At 24.6% G+C, this 23,077-nt stretch overlaps 4 protein-coding genes across 5 annotated transcripts; 1 reads left to right on the forward strand and 3 right to left on the reverse strand.

The window, feature by feature from the left end:
• The first annotated feature begins 89 nt into the window (after positions 1–89).
• On the forward strand, positions 90–4,358 carry LOC127289406 (ribosome maturation protein SBDS). Its single transcript, XM_051317332.1, has 2 exons — positions 90–338; positions 3,667–4,358. Exons 1-2 carry the CDS (start codon positions 199–201, stop codon positions 4,292–4,294), a joined length of 768 nt encoding a protein of 255 aa, XP_051173289.1. The 5' UTR covers positions 90–198; the 3' UTR covers positions 4,295–4,358.
• Positions 4,359–4,469: 111 nt separating this feature from the next.
• Positions 4,470–12,133, reverse strand: LOC127289407 (corrinoid adenosyltransferase MMAB-like). 2 transcript variants are annotated; one of them, XM_051317334.1, is made up of 3 exons: positions 11,389–12,133; positions 10,703–11,060; positions 4,470–5,172 (listed from the first exon to the last, which is right to left on the reverse strand). In XM_051317334.1, the coding sequence occupies exons 1-3, from the start codon at positions 11,463–11,465 to the stop codon at positions 4,945–4,947; spliced, it is 663 nt and encodes a 220-aa protein (XP_051173291.1). In that variant the 5' UTR covers positions 11,466–12,133; the 3' UTR covers positions 4,470–4,944. The 2 variants fall into 2 exon arrangements, with proteins under 2 accessions (XP_051173291.1, XP_051173290.1); XM_051317333.1 differs by having other exon boundaries at positions 10,703–11,063; positions 11,389–12,113.
• A 480-nt stretch (positions 12,134–12,613) lies between these two features.
• LOC127289412 (cysteine and histidine-rich domain-containing protein morgana) lies at positions 12,614–15,592 on the reverse strand. The gene is made up of 4 exons (XM_051317341.1): positions 15,129–15,592; positions 13,461–14,023; positions 13,157–13,345; positions 12,614–13,085 (listed from the first exon to the last, which is right to left on the reverse strand). Exons 1-4 carry the CDS (start codon positions 15,265–15,267, stop codon positions 12,900–12,902), a joined length of 1,077 nt encoding a protein of 358 aa, XP_051173298.1. The 5' UTR covers positions 15,268–15,592; the 3' UTR covers positions 12,614–12,899.
• A 654-nt stretch (positions 15,593–16,246) lies between these two features.
• Positions 16,247–20,414, reverse strand: LOC127289411 (motile sperm domain-containing protein 1-like). Its single transcript, XM_051317339.1, has 5 exons — positions 19,874–20,414; positions 19,454–19,626; positions 19,076–19,235; positions 17,030–17,173; positions 16,247–16,879 (listed from the first exon to the last, which is right to left on the reverse strand). Exons 1-5 carry the CDS (start codon positions 20,004–20,006, stop codon positions 16,848–16,850), a joined length of 642 nt encoding a protein of 213 aa, XP_051173296.1. The 5' UTR covers positions 20,007–20,414; the 3' UTR covers positions 16,247–16,847.
• Between the last annotated feature and the right edge of the window lie 2,663 nt (positions 20,415–23,077).

Raw genomic sequence — 23,077 nt, forward strand, 5'->3', positions numbered from 1 at the left:
AAATTTTCTTTAATGCTAATTGTAAGAAATATATTTTGATTGGTAGAGAATATTTTTCCAACTACATATGCGCGCAGACACAAGGGAAATTCGATGTGCTTGAAAAGCTGTCAAAGGACACACGTTCGATTGTATATGGCAAATTATTTTTATTTTATTTATTTTAAAAAGTATAGTGTTGTTTAATAAAACGTGAAAATGCCAAGATCGGGTATGTTATTTACACCTATTAATCAAATAAGACTGACCAATGTTGTTGTGGTTCGAATGAAAAAAGGTGGTAAACGTTTTGAAATTGCTTGCTACAGAAATAAGGTTATGTCTTGGAGAAATAAGCTGTAAGTAAATAAATATCGAATTTCATTTCTTTATTATTAATTCATAAAAAGTGCGCGTTTTACTTTTTTTTTTATTTCAACTTAAATAACATTTAAATTTATGATATTAATTTCTTTAATTTTGAGTTAAGACAATTTTGCAATTTCATATTTTTGTTATGCAAGGTGAACTAAATTTTACGAAATATTTCATAAACAAAATAATAATATTTAAGACATATGAAATTATGATTGACAAAACTTGTAGGGTATTTAGTAATCGTGAATTTAATTAATTGGGGAAAAAAACGAGGTTTAGTCAAAAATTTTTCGTTAAACCTGAAATTTTATTAATATGATGTATTCCACGCCAAAGTGTAAGTCCATCTGCAATTGCATCTCCGATTTTTTTGAGATTTTTTTTTCTTTTAGTACTAATTGAGACTAGCATCTATAAATTTTTTCAAATTTTTTCAGCAAGCCGTTTTGGGGATATGGAATTTTGAAAATTGGAGAATTTCCATGACTTTTAATTATTGAATGCTCATAACTTCCTTAAAAATGCATCAATTTTAAAAGTCTTTTTTTTCTAAATGTGTGTTTTTAAACGTACTTTTTAACAAAAAAAAACGAAAATTTTTTTGTAAACGATATTACTATCAAATTTTTGAGTTTTAATGATAAAAAGTCATTTTTCTCATTTCACGTACTGATCGATTTTTTTCAAAAATTTTTCAAAAAAACTACTTCTTATTATGAAACTTTTAAGCCTAGCCCGATAATGGGCAAACAATTTTTACAACATTTTCGGAATTTTTCAAAAATTTTAGAATTTAGAATTTTTTAAAAATATTTTTGGTTTTTTTTATACTACGTACTTTTATGTATTTTGATGCGCTGATTACGAAAATCATAGTGACAATACCCAATAATTTGATTTTTATGATGAAAATCATAAAAAAAAGTCCCAAAATTTATGGTTTTTTTCGTTTATTGGGTAAAATATGCAAAATTAAAAAAAAAACTTTCAAACAAAAGTTATAGATCTTATTAAAATACACTTTTTATATCTTATACATTTTTTTTAATTTTCCATATTTTATCCAATAAACGAAAAAAACCATAAACAGGGTGGCCAATATTTTTAGAATTTTTGCCTCACGGTTTTCTCCCGGTTTTTCCGGTTGAAATTAGAGATTTTTCTCGGTTTTAAAATACATTTTTTCTGTACATAAATCTATTATATTTATGTAATATGCAATTGTAAAAAATAATTAACACCAAAAACACTCTATGAAAATTTATAAAGTTTAAGTTATTTAAAGTACATTGAAATAAAATATAACAAATTTTATTAAATATAGTAGACATTTTTCAATTTAGAGAAAACGTGTAAAAATGTGAAATATTGATACAAAAAATAATATACTTCTGAAAATATTTTTCAGTCTTTTCAAAATATTTATTATTTTTCGAGATATTTGCATTAAAAAATTAGTGCACCTTTTTTTTCAATTACTCATTACTTTTTCACTTTTAGTCCTAGAAAAAAGTTTCCTAAACGTTTTTTGCTCAGAAAATATTGAAGTTTAAGAAAAAAAATTAATTTTGAAAAATTAAAATTTTTTTATTTATTTATTTATTTAAAAAAATTGTTTTTAATTTTTAAACTTATTATCGGGCTCCGTTTACTTAGCGGGGGTTTCCTACCTTCAGGGCACGATATTTTTCAGTATTTCTCTAAATAACATTTTATAATTAATTTTCGATTTTTACATTGAAAAAATAATAGTATTGAATCAAGAAAACCTATGTACTTGCGACCGTATTTTATACCAATATTTTCTTGATCCAAGAAAAATTACTTCAAACTAATAAAAATTTCTTGGATCAAGAAAATATTGGTATAAAATACGATCAAGTACATAGGTTTTCTTGATTCAATACTATTTTTTTCAGTGTAATAATACTTAATATTCTTTTTTTGACACAGAATTAGATTAGACGTAGTATTGAAGAAATCTGAGGATATAGACCCTTTAATCTCACGTGGAATTGCTTATATTTTTTACATAATTAACACGAAATTTTAGATGGTTAAAAGTTGAACAATTTTCGAATAATTGCGTGAATCACAAAACCGATAAAATTTCCCGGTTTAATTTTTCAGTCCCGGCTTTCTCCCGGTTTTCTCCCGATTCAAATTTCTTCTAGTTTTCTCCCGGTTCTCCCGGTTGGCTGGCCACCCTGAATTAAATTTTGGAACTTTTTTATGACTTTCACCATAAAAATAAAATTTTTGGGTATTGTCACTATGATTTTCGTAATCTGCGCATCAAAATACATAAAAGTACGTAGTATAAAAAAAAACCATAAATATTTTTAAAAAATTCAAAATTTTTTGAAAAATTCCGAAAATATTTTAAAAATTGTTAGCCTATCATCGGGCTAGGCTTAAATATAGTAAATATAGTAATAGTAATATCGTTTAAAAAAAAATTTCGATTTTTTTTTTGAAAAATACGTTTAAAAACACATTTTGAAAAAAAAACATAAAATTGATGCTTACATTTTGGCGTAAAATACATCATATACAAATTTTTAACTATACAATTTCTTTTTTTCTACCAAAATTCTCCTTTTTTGAAAATTGGATAATTTTTAAAATTTATTTATATTTACAAAGAAGAGAAAATTCTTTTTTTTTCCCTCAAATTCTCTGTTTTTTTATGAGCCAAAAGTTTTGAACGTTCAAATGAACGAAATATTTTTTTCAATTTATAAATATAATTAAAAATTAAAATGTCAATGTAAAACAAAACAGTAAATTAAATAATAGAAATAAAAAAACTTGTTTTTAGATATTTAGAACTATATTTTGTAATAAAATTCCTATTTAAAGGAGTTGCTAAAAAAAATTTCGTTCATTTGAACGTTTAAAATTTTTGGCTTTTGATTTTTTTTTTATTCAATTTCTTCTTTTCTACGACTTTCCATTTTTTTTTATTTTCTAATTTTTTTGGCTTTTTTAATTTTTTATTAATTTTTTGAAAGTTTCTTAAATTTATTTACTTTTACAAACTGTTGTAAAAAAATTATTTATTTAAAAATTTTTTTTTTACTTTATAGAAGGTTTAACATCCGTTTATAATTTTAAATGAATATTTACCGCGAAATCTCTTTTTTATTTTGGTAATTTTTCTTTTCTTCAACATTGTATTTCTTTAATTTTTCTATTTTGTTTTCATTTCCCAAATTCTCGTGTTTTCTTAATTCTATTTCAAAAATCTTCATTTTTTTTATGTATTTCTAAAATTTCATAATTTTTTTTTTTGTTTTTTTATTTCAGAGAAAAAGATATAGACGAAGTACTTCAAGCGCACACTGTGTTTACAAACGTATCGAAAGGTCAAGTGGCAAAAAAAGAGGATCTTGTAAAATGTTTTGGGAAAGATGATCAAACGGAAATATGTAAAGAAATTTTGGAAAAGGGAGAATTACAAGTATCAGACAAAGAACGACATTTGACACTTGAAACAATGTTTAAAGATATTGCCACAACTGTCGCTGATAAATGTGTAAATCCCGAAACAAAAAGGCCATATTCCGTTTCTATGATTGAGAAAGCAATGAAGGATGTTCATTTTTCAGTGAAACCAAATAGAAATGCAAAACAACAAGCCCTCGATGTTATTCCACAATTAAAAACAGTAATGCCATTGGAAAGAGCACAAATGAGATTAAGGGTATTTATCACTGGAAAAGAGGCGAAAAAAGTTAAAGATAAAATAATAAAAATAGTAACAAGCACGGAAAAGGAAGATTGGGATGATGGTTCGGTTAATTTAATTTGTCTAATTGATCCAGGACAATATCGACAAATCGATGAATTGATCCGTTCAGAAACTAAAGGCACTGGTACATTGGAATTATTAAATCTAAAAGAAATAACCGAAGGCGAGGAAATATTGGAATAAGTTGTTTGTTTTTTCTAATTAGACACGTGTTTTTTTATTTTATACGCGCTAATTTATATTTAACAACTCAAAAAAAAACTGCATCTGTAAAATTGTTATTAATCGTTATAACGATACTATTATTACATTCTTGATATTTACAAATATTTTCATTGTTATAAAGAAATTGATGAAATGTTGACAAATTTCTTGATTTTATTTAATAAATATCATGTACATACTAATACATAACAAGATAAATAACCGAGTTCTCTTCAATGACTATGTACAATCCTAAATTGTACTATTTCTCAGTAATATCTATGACATCAGAATTAATTTATCATAAAACTTAAAAAAAAAATCATACCTTTCGAAATTGAAAATAACGTTGGTAATATAAAACTTGGAGTATTACAAAACTGAATTATTTAACATATAATGACTCTTGTTTCTAAACGGAAACGAAATTATTTATTCCATTATCAATAGATGCATTGTGGTAATTATCTACAAAGTTCAACTTGTACCGTTAAATTCTGGAGCATTTGTAAAGTAGAAAAAAAATGTCTAGTATTTAAGCAAAATTAACTATTTCGTTGATATTTCTTAATATAATTTCTACATTTTTTTTTTTTCTTAGAGTTTGTTCATCTTATTTGAAATGTAGTTTATTTTTCTTCTTGAACCTCTGCTCTTGGAATATAAATTGTTTCTGTGCGCTCGTCACATTTCGCAGCCATTCGAGATGCAGTGAGAAGAAAATCGGTTAATCGAGTTAGATAAACTTGAGCTTCCTTGTCTAAAATTCCATCTTTCACTAATTCATTTACCTTCCTTTCGGCTCGCTTACAAATTGTTCTTGCCACGTGTAAGGAAGCACTTGCTTTTCCACCTCCCTAAAAGAGAAACAAAAAAAAAAAAAAATTAAATGTCAATCTATTATATTTTATTCAAAATCATTGCAGTCTAGTTTTAGAAAAATCTAATAATTCCCAGAAATTATTTTTGATATTCGAAACAATTTTTTCTCTTGAAAATTTTTAGCAATTATTTTATAAAATTTGTCTTTACTTTCAAATTTTAAATTCTTAAGTTGAATTACAAAGAAAAAAAAATAAATTTTATAACTGAATTTTTTAAAAAATATGAAAAATCTGTTTTAAGGCCATCCGGGAAAAATCCCTAACCTAAAAGTGTTTTCCCGCGCGAGATATTACTCGTAAATAACTTGAAATATCTTGTTCGGATTTGTCGGATTAATTAGATGAGGGCGAGCTGATTAAGAATCATCTCCATTTTTACAAGTAACTTTGTTGAAAAGTATTGAAAATCGTGATTATAAAAGTTGGATTTTTGACAGAAGTGGGGACAGTAGGGGAGGCGAGCACACAGACATTGAATCTATGTGTCAGTGGCCCAGAAGGTGGCGCCAATTCTAGCTAGTGGCCGCTGCTGAACTAACTTACCACAAATTACTCCACTTTAAATCTTTAATAAAATAATTTCCTCACAATATTATTCCAAAAATGGAGAAGAGCCCCACTCAGTGACCCTTCCTCTATTATTCCTCCAAATGCCAACTCGAAATACTTTATCCTTTAAAGATGAGAAGTAATTAACGAAACCCCTTTTTGCCAATGTTTAAACATTTTTTTCAATAATTATTTATCAAGATTATGCAAAATTCCGAGAAGAGCCCCTGGCAGGGTACCTTCCTCTATTATTTCCAAAAAATTACAACCTAAAATTTTCTATTTTTTTCAAATGAGAAGAAATCTACAAAACCATTATTTTCTCCCGGATGCCCTTAATTAACGAATTTAAAAATTAAAATACAAGTTGATACAAATTTTATAAAATTGAAGTTACCTGTCTCATTATCAATTTAAAATTCATTTCATACAATTAAATTCATTTTAAAAAACTATTTGCAATTTATTATGAAAAACAAATTTATTAAATTTTGAATAAAAAAATTATATTTCGCTAGAAAAATAAAAACTTTTAGTATCAAAATAAATTGAAAGTACTTAATACTTAGTAATATTTATAATAATAATAATTTTTTCCTCTTGAAGGGAACTTAGGTTATTTTTTTTACCTTTTTTCAACTGTTTAAAATTTTGTCATTTATTTCTATTTCATGATTTGATTAATTTGCAAATGTAAAAATTGAAAAAAAAATTAAATTTACAATGTAAAAAAATTTATTTAAGTTCAGGAATGTTGAAAAATAATTTATTTAGTTCAAAAAGAATTTTGTTTTTAACATTCCTGATTTTATATTAACTTAGAGAACACAAAATTACAGATTTTCATATTTTCTATAAATTATTCAATTGATCCAAGCTTGAATTTATCAAAAATTTCCATCAATTTAAAAATTATTTAGATCAAATTAGAATAAATTTCAATTTAAATTTGTTGTATAGCATTTATTGATTAAAATTGAAATCGACCTAAATTTAAATTCATTCTAATTGTAATCAACCATCTATAAAGTTAGTCCAAAATTCAATTTATTCAAATTGTAAATATGTTCAAATATTAATTTAATAAAATTTTATTCGATTCAAATTTTAATTCAACCAAATTTCAGGTCAATCTAAATTTAAATTTCAAGTTATTCAACTTTCAATCAATTCTAATTTTTTTTTCAGTCAAGACAAATTTATTTATTTATTGGAAATATACGGGCAAAGCCTATTCGTACAGAGTACTATAAAGATACATTATATGCGGTTTATATTAATTGGCTGCTTTGTTATTAATGTCGTTGAAAATCAATATGGGCAAATTTCTAATGAAAGTTGTGAGTGAATTACAAAAAAAAAAATCAATGCTCGTTGTTAAACTGATTTGCAGATTTATTAATTAAAATTTTAATCAAATGCAAATTCAATTGATCGAAACTTAAAATTAACGAAATTTCAATCTATTTAAAAATATTTTGATAAATAATTAACTTTTTTATTTATTTTCAAGAAAAAGGATACTGTGAACCCTGTTTTCAAGGAAATGCGATTTTCTAACTTAAATTATTAGATTTCTATTGTAATTCATAAAAATTTAATAAAATTTTGTAATGTTAGGAAAATTGGAAAATGTATTTTTTTTTGCAACCCTGAATAATTAATTTATATTGAACAAATATCAATAAATTTAAACAAAAGGATGTATTCCACGCCAAAGTGTAAGTCCATCTAATTACTAATTACTAATTACTAATTGAGAATAGCATCCATAAATTTTTTTCAAATTTTTTCAGCAAGCCGTTTTCGAGATATGGAATTTTGAAAATTGGAGAATTTCCATGACTTTTAATTTTTGAATGCTCATAACTTCCTTAAAAATGCATCAATTTTCAAAGTCTTTTTTTTTCAAAATTTGTGTTTTTAAACGTACTTTTCAAAAAAAAAAATCGAAAATTTTTTTTAAAGGCATCCGGGAGAAAATAATGGTTTTGTAGATTTCTTCTCATTTGAAAAAAATAGAATATTTTAGGTTGTAATTTTTTGGAAATAATAGAGGAAGGTACCCTGCCAGGGGCTCTTCTCGGAATTTTGCATAATCTTGATAAATAATTATTTAAAAAAATGTTTAAACATTGGCAAAAAGGGGTTTCGTAAATTTCTTCTCATCTTTAAAGGATAAAGTATTTCGAGTTGGCATTTGGAGGAATAATAGAGGAAGGGTCACTGAGTGGGGCTCTTCTCCAATTTTGCAATAATATTGTGAGGAAATTATTTTATTAAAGATTTGAAGTGGAGTAATTTGGGGTAAGTTAGTTCAGCAGCGGCCACTAGCTAGAATTGGCGCCACCTTCTAGGCCACTGACACATAGATTCAATGTCTGTGTGCTCGCCTTCCCTACTGTCCCCACTTCTGTCAAAAATCCAGCTTTTATAACCACGATTTTCAATACTTTTTTACAAAGTTACTTTTAAAAATGGAGATGATTCTTAATCAGCTCGACCTCATCTAATTAATCCGACAAATCCGATCAAGATATTTCAAGTTATTTACGAGTAATATCTCGCGCGGGAAAACACTTTTAGGTTAGGGATTTTTCCCGGATGGCCTTAAACGATATTACTATCAAATTTTTTATTTTTATGTTGAAAATCATAAAAAAAGTCCCAAAATTTAATTCAGGGTGGCCAGCCAACCGCGAGAAAACTAGAAGAAATTTGAATCGGGAGAAAACCGGGAGAAAGCCGGGACTGAAAAATTAAACCGGGAAATTTTATCGGTTTTGTGATTCACGCAATTATTCGAAAATTGTTCAACTTTTAACCATCTAAAATTTCGTGTTAATTATGTAAAAAATATAAGCAATTCCACGTGAGATTGAAGGTCTATCCTCAGATTTCTTCTATACTACGTCTAATCTAATTCTGTGTCAAAAAAAGAATATTAAGTATTACTACACTGAAAAAAAATAGTATTGAATCAAGAAAACCTATGTACTTGATCGTATTTTATACCAATATTTTCTTGATCCAAGAAATTTTTATTAGTTTGAAGTAAATTTTCTTGGATCAAGAAAATATTGGTATAAAATACGGTCGCAAGTACATAGGTTTTCTTGATTCAATACTATTATTTTTTCAATGTAAAAATCGAAAGTTAATTATAAAATGTTATTTAGAGAAATACTGAAAAATATCGTGCCCTGAAGGTAGGAAACCCCCGCTAAGTAAACGGAGCCCGATAATAAGTTTAAAAATTAAAAACAATTTTTTTAAATAAATAAATAAATAAAAAAATTTTAATTTTTCAAAATTAATTTTTTTTCTTAAACTTTTTTCTAGGACTAAAAGTAAAAAAGTAATGAGTAATTGAAAAAAAAGGTGCACTAATTTTGTAATGCAAATATCTCGAAAAATAATAAATATTTTGAAAAGACTGAAAAATATTTTCAGAAGTATATTATTTTTTGTATCAATATTTCCCATTTTTACACGTTTTCTCTAAATTGAAAAATGTCTACTATATTTAATAAAATTTGTTATATTTTATTTCAATGTACTTTAAATAACTTAAATTTTATAAATTTTCATAGAGTGCTTTTGGTGTTCATTATTTTTTACAATTGCATATTACATAAATATAATAGATTTATGTACAGAAAAAATGTATTTTAAAACCGGGAGAAATCTCTAATTTCTACCGGAAAAACCGGAAGAAAACCGTGAGGCAAAAATTCTAAAAATAGTGGCCACCCTGTTTATGGTTTTTTTCGTTTATTGGATAAAATATGGAAAATTAAAAAAAATGTATTTTAATAAGATCTATAACTTTTGTTTCAAAGTTTTTTTTTTAATTTTGCATATTTTACCCAATAAACGGAAAAAAACCATAAATTTTGGGACTTTTTTATGATTTTCGTAATCATGCGCATCAAAATACATAAAAGTACGTAGTATAAAAAAAACCAAAAATATTTTTAAAAAATTCTAAATTCAAAAATTTTTGAAAAATTCCGAAAATGTTGTAAAAATTGTTTGCCCATTATCGGGATAGGCTTAAAAGTTTCATAATAAGAAGTAGTTTTTTTGAAAAATTTTTGAAAAAAATCGATCAGTACGTGAAATGAGAAAAATGACTTTTTTATCATTAAAACTCAAAAATTTGATAGTAATATCGTTTACAAAAAAAATTTTCTTTTTTTTTTGTTGAAAAGTACGTTTAAAAACACAAATTTTGAAAATAAAAGACTTTTAAAATTAATGCATATTTAAGGAAGTTATGAGCATTCAAAAATTAAAAGTCATGAAAATTCTCCAATTTTCAAAATTCCATATCTCGAAAACGGCTTGCTGAAAAAATTTGAAAGAATTGATAAATGCCAGTCTCAATTAGTACTAAAAGAAAAAAAAATTCTCAAAAAATCGGAGATGGGTCAGAATTTCTCAAACGGATCACCTAAAATTCAGAAATTTTTTTTTTTAGTCTCATTTTTTTTCTCAACGGTTTCTTACACAAAATTGTGTGGGGAATTCAAAAAAAAAAAAATTTTAATTTTCTGTAGGACGTCAAGAACACTATTTTTTAATAACATTTTATAAATAAATAATATAAAAATCTATTAAATATGAAATTTTTTCAAAATAAAAATTGTATTTAGAAACTACATTTTAAGACGAGAAAAACCCTTTTTTTTAATGGGTGAAAAAAATTTTTTAAAATAAGACTGCAAAAAATTTCAATTGTTTATAACTTTAACAAAAAATTTTTTTTTGACCTAAAAATTTGTGGGACTTATTTTTACCATGTAAGGAGTCAAAAGAAATGATTTTTGATTAAAAAAAAAAAAATTTCTGAATTTTAGGTGATCCGTTTGAGAAATTCTGACCCAGATGCAATTTTACACTTTGGCGTGGAATACATCATAGATAGATAAATTAATAAAATGATATTTACAGGAATAATATAATCCTCAGCAGGTGGAAGTTGATTCGAATATTCGGAAATCCATTCCTCGAGATCTTTTGTATGATGATTTTCAAATTGTTTTATTTTACCTGGCGCTGATCTTGAAATGGCATGATTGAGATCAAAGAGTATCATTTGAACTCTTTTCAATTTATCAACATAGGGATGTTCAGTCTTTCCTTCACATGCAAATTCTCTTGCCAATCCTATATAAGAAGAAAGCTCATCAGTAGCACCAAGAGCTTTAAATACATTTTGTGATTTAACTAGTACTTCAGGTCCTGTCGAACGATATTCACCGTCTCTGTTAATATCAGCTTGCGCTACATTTGAAGTCGTTGAAGTACTGCTAAAGAACACAATAAATGAAAAATATATTTACTATATATTATAAATTGCACAAATTTAATTGGTAATATAAATGAATTACAACATTGATATCATTTATAAAACAATGAATATTATAAATTTCAAACATTTTTGAAAGATAACATAAAAATTATTTCTTTATAATAGATATTTTTTAATTAAAAAAAAATTATTTTTTTTCCCCCATAAAAGTGATAATAAATTGTTTAAAGTGAAATCTTAATCTTATGGTGTTGAAAAACAAAAATCATCGGGAGATAAGAGATAATTGAATAAATTTTTTGAGGTTATGTTGAAAATTTTACCCTCTTCGTAATGTTGATCGTGCATTAGTTTTATATGCAAGTAAGGATCTTCTCCATACATGTTTTGCTAATTCCATTTCTAAAAGAAACACCGTTTTTTCATAATCACGTGACAATTTCTTTTTATGTTATTTAAAATTATTTAATATTTCATTATATTAATACAAATTGATGAGTTAGTAACAAATGATTATTCGTTTTTATCTTCTTTAATTTCTAATACAAGTATCACAACATTAAAACAAAATTATATTCTTAATTAATAATAATGTAAATGAAAAAAATTTGCCCAATACACGTTGCTAATTAAAATAATACAAACTTTAAAGTTTAAACAATTTTCCAAAACCTGTCACATTGATCCCGTTAATATTGCGCATGCGTAACGACGATGACATCTTATTGGTTTTTAATTTTCCGCAAATATTTGAAATGTTTAAAACAAGGTTTTTATTTTATGTATATGCAGAAAAAAATAAAAATTATCAGTGGTTTGAATTATTTTTGATTCATTACGCAAATGCATAGGTAGATTTTAGTTTTTAATTGCACAATTAAAATAATTTGACACAAAGTCAATAATATACCCAAAAAAATAAGGAACTAATAAGAGGACAATTTATTATAATGCACGCGCATAATGACAAGTTTTGGAAATAAATTTCAAATAAATTACATGTAAAAAAAAAAATTTTTTTTTAATTAAATTCTTTTTATGCTTATAATAAAGATTAGATTTTTAAAAATATATTTCTTTATAAAATTAGTGAAAAGTACAAGAGTAAGAATTTCTGAAACATGCCACCTAAAACTGAAAAAATTTATTTTTTTTGTTGAAATGTTATTTTTCTTAAAGTATTTTATATGCACAATCACCACTTAAAATAATTTTGCAAAAAAAAATTTTTTGTTATTAACAATTTTATATTTTTGACCCTTTTTTTAAAAAAATTAATTTCAAAGATATATTAAATTGTTAATAACAAAAATTTTTTTTTTGCAAAATCGTTTTAGGTGGTGTTTGTGCATATAAAATACTTTAAGAAAAATAACATTTTAACAAAAAATAAATTTTTTCAGTTTCAGGTAGCACGTTTCAGAAATTCTTACTCACAAGTAACATATTTTTTTTGTAATATTAGAATATTTCTGAAACAAAATTAAAATTTTTAAATTGTTATCAATAAAGAACTATTAAGTTTTCAGACATGTAAAATAATTTGAATTATAAAAATGAAATATGAAAATTTATTTTAATACATCATATATATGTGTCAAATTTGAATATTTAAAAAATACCAGTATCAAGCAAATTTCAAGATATTTTTAATTCATGGAAGAAATTGATAATCAATGTAAGAAAATATTTTTTGTCCGTTTATCAGAGTAATTAATCTCTGTGCGTATAATTGAATTTACTAAATATTAAATATAACTCAAGCGAATGTTTTTTTTTTTTTTATAAAGTAAAAATTATGAAAATGTGAAAAAAAATTATTTATAGAATTTTTTTAAAGATCACTGAGATCTATGGCATTTACTCTTTCAGTATTACTGTTCTCTTGACATTCTTTAGATTCTGTTAATTTCCTTTGAGAAACTTCCAATTTTGTCCAAGAACCAGGTTCTTTCTTTTTCAATTTGATCTCGACTTTCGATGGAAGCATGTTTACGACACTTTCTTCAACGTCTACAATCTAGAAAAAAAAAATTACAAACATAAAAAAAAAATCAATAAATTAAGTTTTATAATATAATGAAAAAATACCCCAAATAATTCAGTGTCAAGATTGTACGCAGAACTATTGTCTGTAAAATGTAGATCAACGATCAAATGAATTGGATTCAATTTTACTGATGATTGATTTGGATTATATTTCTTGGCATAAATTGAAATGTACACAAATGATCCAGTTTGATGCCAATCTAATCTGCAGCTAATTTTGTTACCAGTATCCTTTAAAAAAAAAAAAAGTACAAATATTTATTTTAAAACAATCAAAAATTATGATAAAAAGTATCTTGATTCAAACAGAGAAATTTTTTTTTTTTTTTTACAAAAAATAATTCACCGTTGAAATCCATAAATGTTCTCCCTCGACACAACCAGGTTGTTCCAAAAATGCAGAAAAATCCGTTGTTCTTTTTTGGCAACACGACCAATATTTCAATCCCTCGTGAAAAATTGGCTCACCCGAATGATAATGGCAAATTTCTTTATTGGATTCAGGTCCTTGATAAATTCCTTTACATGATTTATTTTTACAATTTTGGCCAACACTAATTTCAGATGAATTAAGTGACGATTGTGAAGATGTTGTTGATTCTTTCAATTGTTCTAAAAGTGATGGTGATACAATTGGTTTTAATAATACACATGGTAATTGAAAATTGGGCCTCTCTAATTTTGAGCCAATATTAAGGGGTTGAGCACGAACTTCAATAACTTCATGGGCTTTTGATTTATCGACAATTGGCTTTTCCGGTTCAGGTGGTTTCACATCCGAATGATATGATCTTGTGCATCCCTTGATATTCAAGAATTCCGTGAAATCCGTACATTTTTTATTGCAACATGACCAACCTTTATAAGCATCGTGAAATACTGGCTCACCGGGATGATGAAAACACAATTCTAAAAATATTATTAAAATTAATTAAGGACAAAAAAAACATTCAATGGTATTTTTTTATTTTTATGTAAAATTTAAATTTTTGTTACTTTTACTTTTTTTTAATTAAGTAACATTTTTTCAAAAGTTCATTTTTAGATCGATCGTTTTTTTTTTTTTTAAATAAATACTTAAACGATAAATTTAATAATTTAAGCATTAGGAAATATTTATATTTTTATCAAAGAAAATTACATTTTTGAATAATAAATTAAGAAAACTGTCCAAAAATTAATGTTTCGTTTAATAATTTTATAGTAAAATTTCTTAAATAAATTATTTCATATGTTTTTAAATTATGTTACTAACTGATTATGATAGTTTTGACATAAAGATTATTAAATATATATTCTTCAAAATGGCATGATTTAAAATTTTTTTTTATTTTTAAAAATGAGCCAAAAGTTTTGAACGTTCAAATGAACAAAAATTTTTTTTTTTTAACTTTTTTAAGTATGAATTTTATTACAAAATATTATTTTAAATATCTAAAAAGAAGTTATTAATTTAATATTTGTTTAATTTTTCTGTTTTATTTTACATTAATATTATAATTTTTAATAATTTATAGATTGAAAAAAATATTTTGTTCATTTGAACGTTCAGAACTTTTGGCTCATTTTTAAAAGGTAAATAACTTTTAATAAACAGTCAATAGAATATTCACCAACCAGATTAAGAGATGAATTTTAAAACTTGAAATATATAAAATTCAATGTAAAAATAAATTAAATATAAAATTTAAAAAAATTTAATATTAAGAACTGTGTAATTTAAAGCCAGTTTAAATCATTACAGCTCTAATTTAAAACATTGCTCTAATAAAAATGAAATAAAATTTTGTTCTAATTTAACTTTTACCATATAAAAATTAATTAAATTTTATAAAAAAATAAATCTAATAAATATTTTTCAAATAAAATTAAAAAAAATTTTAGAATAAACGCATAACAATCACGGAGATAACCTCAAAAAATTATGATAAAAATATTTCGAAATAATAGATTCTTATAAATGAAAAATAAGATTAAAAATTATGGAAATATATATATATTTTTTTTAAATTACCTTCTTCATTTGCATTTGGATCAAACTTTTGACCACAACCTCGATTATAACAATTTACTAAAATTTTTGGAACCATTCTTGTATCAAGTTCGATAGTTTCTTCTTCTTTTAATCGTTCAACACTAAGTGATCGAATCATTTTTTTAACTATATATTTTTCGGCAACAACAAAAAAACGACTATTGTTTATTTATAAATTTCCTTGTTTCTAGTAGCTTCGGTTGTATGCTTGCTTAATTTTAACTTTTGTCAACGGTGCTCCTGAGAAGTTTCGGGACCTGTATATACGACCGTGGTCAACGGCTACCAGTTTATGAGTTTACTTTCTGAACTTGAAGTTATTCTCTATTCTCTCACTAAGCAGATATACCAACCCCTTAAAAATTAAAACAACTAATATATAATGCGGTTACATTAAATTATTACAAGTGGAAATTTACAAATGTGAGAATAGAAATTAATAAAGTATTAATATAAAAAAATAGGGACCAAGTACAAGATTAAGAATTTTCAAATTTTGCACTTTTCACCAACAAGTGGTTTTAATTTTTCTACTATTGGTATTTTTATCATTCTTCTTAAAAGAAGATAACTTCAGAAGATGTGAATTTTTTTTTTGAATTTAAACAATTTTTAATCTTTAAACAAATTAGTTGTTTTATATTTCTAACACATAAGTATTTTTAACCAAAAAGAGTTTAATATCTCTGAACGTGTTATAAATTTTAAATAAAAACAAAAAAAAAAAAAAAAAAAGGCTGTGTGTAAAATGTTAAGATAAAAAAAAATTATAATTTATTTAAAAATAATTAATAATTGAAAATGATTTAAATGGAATAATTAAATAAGCAATTAAAATAATTAACTAAATGTAATAAAATGAATCAAATTACATAACATAAATTATCACAGATATAGAAAATTAATTATATACGAATTTTTTAAGTACAATAACATTCACAGTATATTTTGTAAAAGTTACAACTAGAAGTAAAAAAAAAAAACAGTATCACTGTAATACACTAAACTCCTTTAATTAAAGGAACAAGGTACTTCTTTTTGTTGTCATTTTTTTTCCCCAGAAAGAATAAAATTCCACAAGAAATATACGCAATCAATGATTTGTGATTTTTTTTTTCATTTTTCATATATATATCGAAGCAAATGAAAATTCTTTATTTGATTATATGTATATATCGATAAAAATATCATTGTCAAGTATTCCCTGAACCGTAGATAAACTTTGTATAGTATATATATATTACGCTGAGACAATTTTTCTTTCGATGACTGAAACTTAAAACAAACTTTGTACAGTGTACATTGACGTGAAATATTTCTCACAATATTATATAATATATTATTCTAGAGATCAAATACATGTATAAAAAAAAACATGACAATATTATAAATATTAACAGTCAGCACATAAAATAATTACGATTAAGTTATATAATATAATATACATATATAAATATTCATTTAATTGTTATAGAATAAATTTATTTTATCAGTCGAGAAAGGGGAATAAGCTTTTTAAAATCGATGTTTAAAAAATTTTGAGATATCTTAATTTTATTTGATACCTGAGATTAATGAGATGGGATTTAATATCAACTGAAAAATTTCAGTTAACTTATAACTAAAAGTGAATATAAATTTTGTTCATATTATCCCATTTATAAATTATATTTCAATTAATTTCAATTTATCGTTACATTAAAGCCTTAATGTAATGATAGTCACCATTCCTGAAACAAAAAATTTCATATTTTATTAAGTTTTCACAGGAATAGAAATCAGTGATTTTTTATTTTGTCAATAAAATGAAAATTCTAAAATGGTGAAAAATAATTTAATAAATAGAATAGTTTATTTATTTATTTTTTTAGAAAACTTACCTAGTACAAATGCAAGGATAATTTTAAAATTTATCGTTAAATGAAGGTACTCAGGTATATTAGAATTTTTATCACCTTCAGTGGGAAGAAATAATCCGACCATGCAAATTAGAGCTGCCATTAGTGCCACGTAATTCGTTCCTCCTGAAAAAGTACCAAAAAATCAGTCCTCGGATCGACTTAAAGGCACAAAAAAAAAGTCGAAAAAGTCGATTTTTTTTTATTTTAACAAAAATATTTTACAGATTTTTAAATAAAATTTTTTTAAAAATAATAATACTTTTGGAACGGTTAAAGTTGAAATTTTTAGAAATAATATTGTATTTTAAAAGATTTTGTTAATTTTCAGACAATAATTAACTTTTACAGAACTAAAAATAATTTCAGATAACATTTTTTAAATGTAATTGAATTTTCAAAGATTTACAATTGAGATTTTTGAAATTTATTAAACAAAAAACACAAATAATTTGAAAACCATTTTTAATTGAAAAATGGTTTCAGATAGTTGAATTTTCAAAGAATATTATAAAAATAGTTAAAAATAATTGAATTTCCTTAGAGTTATAATTGAAATTGATAAATTTCAAAATATTTTCGATGGAACATTTTAGAAATAATAATAATAATAATTTGATTTTAAATTGAAAATTTGGAAAATAATTAAATTTTAAAAGTTTTTGAATTAAATTTTGGGAAATTATTGAATTTTAATTAAAATATTAGATAATAATTTAATTTTAGTTGATTTTTGATTGAAAATTTTGATAATAATTAATTTTGAATTGAAATTTTTGAAAATAATTGAATTTTATTTGATTTTGAATTAAAATTTTGGTAAATAAATGAATTTTATTTGAAATATTAGATAATAATTTAATTTTAGTTGATTTTTGATTGGAAATTTTGATAATAATAAATTTTGAATTGAAATTTTAAATAATTATTGAATTTTAAAAGATTTTGATTTGAAATTTTGGGTAATAATTAAAATTTAGTTGATTTTGAATTGAAAATTTGGAAAATAATTAAATTTTAAAAGTTTTTGAATCAAATTTTTTGAAATAATTGAATTTTAATTAAAATATTAGATAATAATTTAATTTTAGTTGATTTTTGATTGAAAATTTTGATAATAATTAATTTTGAATTGAAATTTTTGAAAATAATTGAATTTTATTTGATTTTAAATTGAAAATTTGGAAAATAATTAAATTTTAAAAGATTTTGAATTGAAATTTTGGGTAATAATTAAAATTTAGTTGATTGAAAGTTTTCAAAATAATTGAATTTTAATTAAAATATTAGATAATAATTTAATTTTAGTTGATTTTTGGTTGAAAATTTTGATAATAATTAATTTTGAATTGAAATTTTTGAAAATAATTGAATTTTATTTGATTTTAAATTGAAAATTTGGAAAATAATTAAATTTTAAAAGATTTTGAATTGAAATTTTGGGTAATAATTAAAATTTAGTTGATTTTGAATTGAAAGTTTTCAAAATAATTGAATTTTATTTGATTTTGAATTAAAATTTTTTGATAATTTTATTTGATTTTTTTTTCAAAATTATAAACAATTGTTAAATTTTATAAAAATTTTAATTGAAAAATAATTTTGAAATAATTAAATTTGTGATGAATTTCATTAAAATTATTAAAAATAATTAATTTAGTGAAGAATTTTAGTTAAAAATTTGTTAAATAATTGAAATAAAGAAAATCTGAAGATCTGCATTTTATACTAAAAAAAAATATATTTTATTTAAAAAATTTTTTTAAAAAGGTAAAAAAAGTCGTAATAGTTGCATTTTGAAGTCGCATAAAATAAGTCGAAAAAAGTCGTATTTTTGAAAAAAAAGTCGGAAATAGTCGAAAAAGTCATATAATCCGAAGCGTGAAAAATTGCTTTACACCTAAAATATCTGTTTATAATTTTTTTTATCGTATTTATTTATTTCTATTTATCGTCCTTTGTCAAATTTTTTAATTTTAAGAAAATTTTTTTTCTCAATCTACTAGTTAATAAAAATTAGAGACTTACTATCGACAGATCGATTTTGTGCAATTAATGCATACGATGACTGTTGATGTTTCGTTTCGCTTCTTGGAAACTGTTGAAATGTATCAATATCCGGGGTTTCTCTTCCGACATTTTCTTTGGTACTGAGCAATGTTGCTATAACTATTTGTCTACCAGCAAACTGAAAATAAAAAAAAAATTATTAAATTACCTTTAATTTATATACTAACAAATTAACTATTATTTTCTTTTACATTAATTTTCTATATGCCTGAATTTCTGAACGTTCAAATGAACAAAACCATTTTTTTGTCTACAAATACAAAAAAAAATTTGAACATCAGGCGCATAATTATTTAAATTAAGAAAGTTTATTTGTTTAGTTAATTATTAGTTTACCATTTTCGTTGGATATGCTTCCACATCTATGCTGAATCTATCGACAACATTGCAGTTGGACGGAACAGCTGAAATATGTCGAATTACAATATCGATACAACATTTTGCCTTTATTGTTCCCTCTGAATCGACAACTGTATATTTATCACGTTGTGCGGATTTTTCAAGACAAACTAGAATGTTAATAAAAAAATTATTATTGTTAAATTATTTTACTTAATTCCTTGCTTAACTTTTTTTTTTTGCAAAACGTAAACAAAAATATTTTTTATATTCACAAATAGTTTAACTTAGATAATACTGTTAATTGAATGTTTACATATTTTAAATTTCAATAATTATTGCCATATTATATGTATTTTGTAAAGATATTTCTAAATATTTACATTTTTATTGTTAAATTTAAAATATAAATCATACCTTGAAATTTTAGACGAAAATCGTAGGGATTGTATAGAGTTAAAACTTGTTTATGAGAGGATTGATCATCCATATAAAATTTAATACTATGTGGAAAAATAAAAACTGGCAATCCTTTTAACTGAGGCATCATGCTAACTGAGACGCATTATTGTATAATTCACTAAATTGACAATATTTATAAATTGCACCTTTTATTATACACTCAATTCAAAATTCATTAATCATAATAATAAATAATTCCGTGTTTATTAAACAGCTGACTCATGTGTATATAGTTAGTTCTAACGTAGGTTAAGTTATACGCGTATAATATGTTATCGAAAGCTTTGTTTTGATTCGTGGAACTTGTTTTTTCTGTATTCACAAGTATTTTGAAGTAACGACATCACTTAATTTGTTTATCACCTTCAAGTGTCAAATAGGCAGGTTGACGTTTTATCGTTCACCTACCCCATTTCACAACAAAGTCTTTTTTTTTTAATAGCAGAGACTTCACAGGGCGCTGAAACCACTGAACTCTAGTATATTGTTACGTGCCAAGCCAATATTTAATTCGCGCAAGCGCTACTTGACTAAGTAATTCTCGGATTCAACCTTAGTTGAATTCTTCAAAAAGAAAGCGGGAATTTGAAATAATAAGAATATTAAATTCCGTTTAACGGAGGGAAAAATCCTCTAATTGAGAACGACAAATTAATAATTAAAAGGATAATTAATTATTTATCGTTCGACAATTAGAATAAAACCCTTGGTATTTATTTGATAAGTTCAATATACAGAGGATTGGATCCAAGAGCATAGATCCAACCAGGAGTACAAATATCTTAAGACTGACTATACTAGAACAGAGATCTTCGCTGTGAAGTCCGACTCAGCTCTAAGATCTAGTAAGTGTCCTTTGCGCATGTCGCAACTATAGTTCGATGCATCTACGAGGCGATGCATTCAGCCGCACTGCACTATGCACTTTTTAATTCTAGATATACTTATAGATATCATGTTTATATGCGTTATCATATAAACATGAACATTCACATATCTGACATACGTTATCATACTACAATTGATATTTACGTATAAATTCGTATTTAATCCAATTAATAATAATTAAAATATTATTATTATTTTGCTATATAAATTTATAAGCTATTTTATTATTAATTAATTAATAATAAAATATTATGATTAATTACAAAGTATATTTAATGCGAATTATAATTTATGAAACACCCATTCGTACAATGTTGATATAATATAGATGCTATAGAGAAGATGATATTCTGATATGGAATTTATATAAATAATTATAAAATAATACAAAGCCGTTTTCGTTAAAGAAGATTTCTTTGTTATACCAGAACGTGACTTTCTCGATTTTGCGACTCGAGGTTCCACGTCTGGTCAACACATGTGTAGTGTCCCGCGGAGAGAAGGATCATAAAATCTCGATAGATTTTTATGGCTTTTAAGGGTTTAAGATTTTAAGAGGGAAATTCGAGAATGAATTTCTTTAACATTATTTACTTGTTTTATTTTGTGGATATCTTGAAAGTTGTTTACTTTAGAAAATGAATTTGAGACGTGGGACCAAATTAAACCGTGACAGAATTAGTCATGGTATTTTTTTGATTTTCTGAAGTGTTATATTTCAGAAAGTCAATCGTGAAAACATTTTTTAGAAAAGATTTTATTTCGTTTAATATTAAATAATTTTGAACATTAAATTATTTAAATTTATTTGTCCGATACATCGTCGATATCTGATTCGATATATCGTTCTAAAACCCGATCGAGAATATAGTCGATCGTAACACCTTTCCCCTTAATGAAAATTTTTTGTTAGAAAATTAATTTAAAATTAAAGTATTAATTATGGATTGTAAGTTTAATATTTACATGATTTACATTTTATTTACTTTAATTTTTAAAATCAAATTACAATCGAACGATGCGCGGTCACTTGGACAAGTTCACAAGTGAACGTTATTGCGCAACCTGTAAAAGGTGCTTAATGTTGCAATAGCAGACGACAGCTGAACAAGTGAGCTCAGGTGAATGAACATGTGTACTGTACGTAAGTTTAAAGGGACATCGAATTTAGGTTATGTGTCGTGAAAAGTTTGTCGACTATCAGCAGTGTTAAGAAATTGTTAAATAATAACGAAAATTGTGTTTTATGTGGTGGAATAATAGTATTTTGAGCAAAAATAAAGTTGCTCATGAATCACTCCTCCCCCAATGAAAAGGAGCAGCGAGCATAATTAAATGTAGCTGTGACGTGAAACAAAAATTTTCTGTTTTTTTTTTTTTTTTTTTTTTTTTTTTTTTTCACTGTTAAAATTTTTATTTACTTTCAAACTTATTAATTAGAAAATTTTTAAAGCTTGTGGTCGAAGAAGGTTTGTGTGAACAATTTTCGTTTTATTTTGACTTATTTGAAGCTCAACATTATTATCATCTAAAATTTTTATAATTTTATATGGGCCTGAATACTCTGGGTCCAATTTTGTTTTCCTGTCGTTTTTCTGCAAATAAACGAGATCGTCTAATTCAAAACTTTGTGAATTTAATTTTAGATCATAATAATGTTTCGCCTTTTCTTTCGCTGCATGAAGTTTGTCTTTTGCTGTTTTTTGTGTTTCGATAATTTTTTCTGATAATGTTTTCAGAAATAAATCGAACGTCATGGGCAAATTCCTTTTTGCAAATTCAGAAGGAAGTCGAGCACTTTTACCAAAAATGAGTTCATGAGGGGTGTATCCAGTGCCTTCATGTCTGGATGTATTGTACGAGAAAATCGCGTAAGGTACCCATCTGTCCCAGTTATCTTTATCACAATAATTTTTTAGATATTGGATTAATACATGATGACTGCGCTCTAAGGAACCCAAGGACTGTGGATGGAACGCTGTTGAGCAGAGTTTTTTAATCTTGAGAATTTTACAAAGATTACTCATTAATTTGCTCGTGAAATCTCGTCCTTGGTCTGTGTGGATACTTTTGGGACATCCGTGCTTTGCGATGAAATTTTCGGCCAAAGCATTCGCAATTGAAACGGAATCTATTCTTCGCAGAGGAATAGCGAGAGAATATTTGGTCAAATTATCCTGGATCGTCAGGATATATTTATTACCCTTTTCTGTTTCAGGTAACGGACCAACGATGTCCATTTCAATTTTCTCGAATGCTTCGGATGGAGTA

This window comes from Leptopilina boulardi, unplaced genomic scaffold (genome assembly GCF_019393585.1).
Source record: "Leptopilina boulardi isolate dan_hultmark-lab unplaced genomic scaffold, ZJU_Lbou_2.1 LbouV2_408, whole genome shotgun sequence".
In the NCBI taxonomy this organism is placed as follows: Eukaryota; Metazoa; Arthropoda; class Insecta; order Hymenoptera; family Figitidae; genus Leptopilina; species Leptopilina boulardi.

Coding starts and splice junctions, on each gene's coding strand:
- LOC127289406 (XM_051317332.1), top strand. CDS start 199: ATGCCAAGATCGGGTATGTTATTTACACCTATTAATCAAATAAGACTG. Junction 339..3,666: donor ATGTCTTGGAGAAATAAGCT/GTAAGTAAATAA, acceptor TTTTTATTTCAG/AGAAAAAGATATAGACGAAG.
- LOC127289407 (XM_051317333.1), bottom strand. CDS start 11,465: ATGGAATTAGCAAAACATGTATGGAGAAGATCCTTACTTGCATATAAA. Junction 11,064..11,388: donor CGATCAACATTACGAAGAGG/GTAAAATTTTCA, acceptor TGTGTTCTTTAG/CAGTACTTCAACGACTTCAA. Junction 5,173..10,702: donor CTGAGGATTATATTATTCCT/GTAAATATCATT, acceptor TTTCTCTTTTAG/GGAGGTGGAAAAGCAAGTGC.
- LOC127289412 (XM_051317341.1), bottom strand. CDS start 15,267: ATGATTCGATCACTTAGTGTTGAACGATTAAAAGAAGAAGAAACTATC. Junction 13,346..13,460: donor AACATTTATGGATTTCAACG/GTGAATTATTTT, acceptor TTTTTTTTAAAG/GATACTGGTAACAAAATTAG. Junction 13,086..13,156: donor TTGACACTGAATTATTTGGG/GTATTTTTTCAT, acceptor TTTTTTTTCTAG/ATTGTAGACGTTGAAGAAAG.
- LOC127289411 (XM_051317339.1), bottom strand. CDS start 20,006: ATGATGCCTCAGTTAAAAGGATTGCCAGTTTTTATTTTTCCACATAGT. Junction 19,627..19,873: donor TTTTCGTCTAAAATTTCAAG/GTATGATTTATA, acceptor TTAACATTCTAG/TTTGTCTTGAAAAATCCGCA. Junction 16,880..17,029: donor TATCCTTGCATTTGTACTAG/GTAAGTTTTCTA, acceptor TTTTTGTTTCAG/GAATGGTGACTATCATTACA.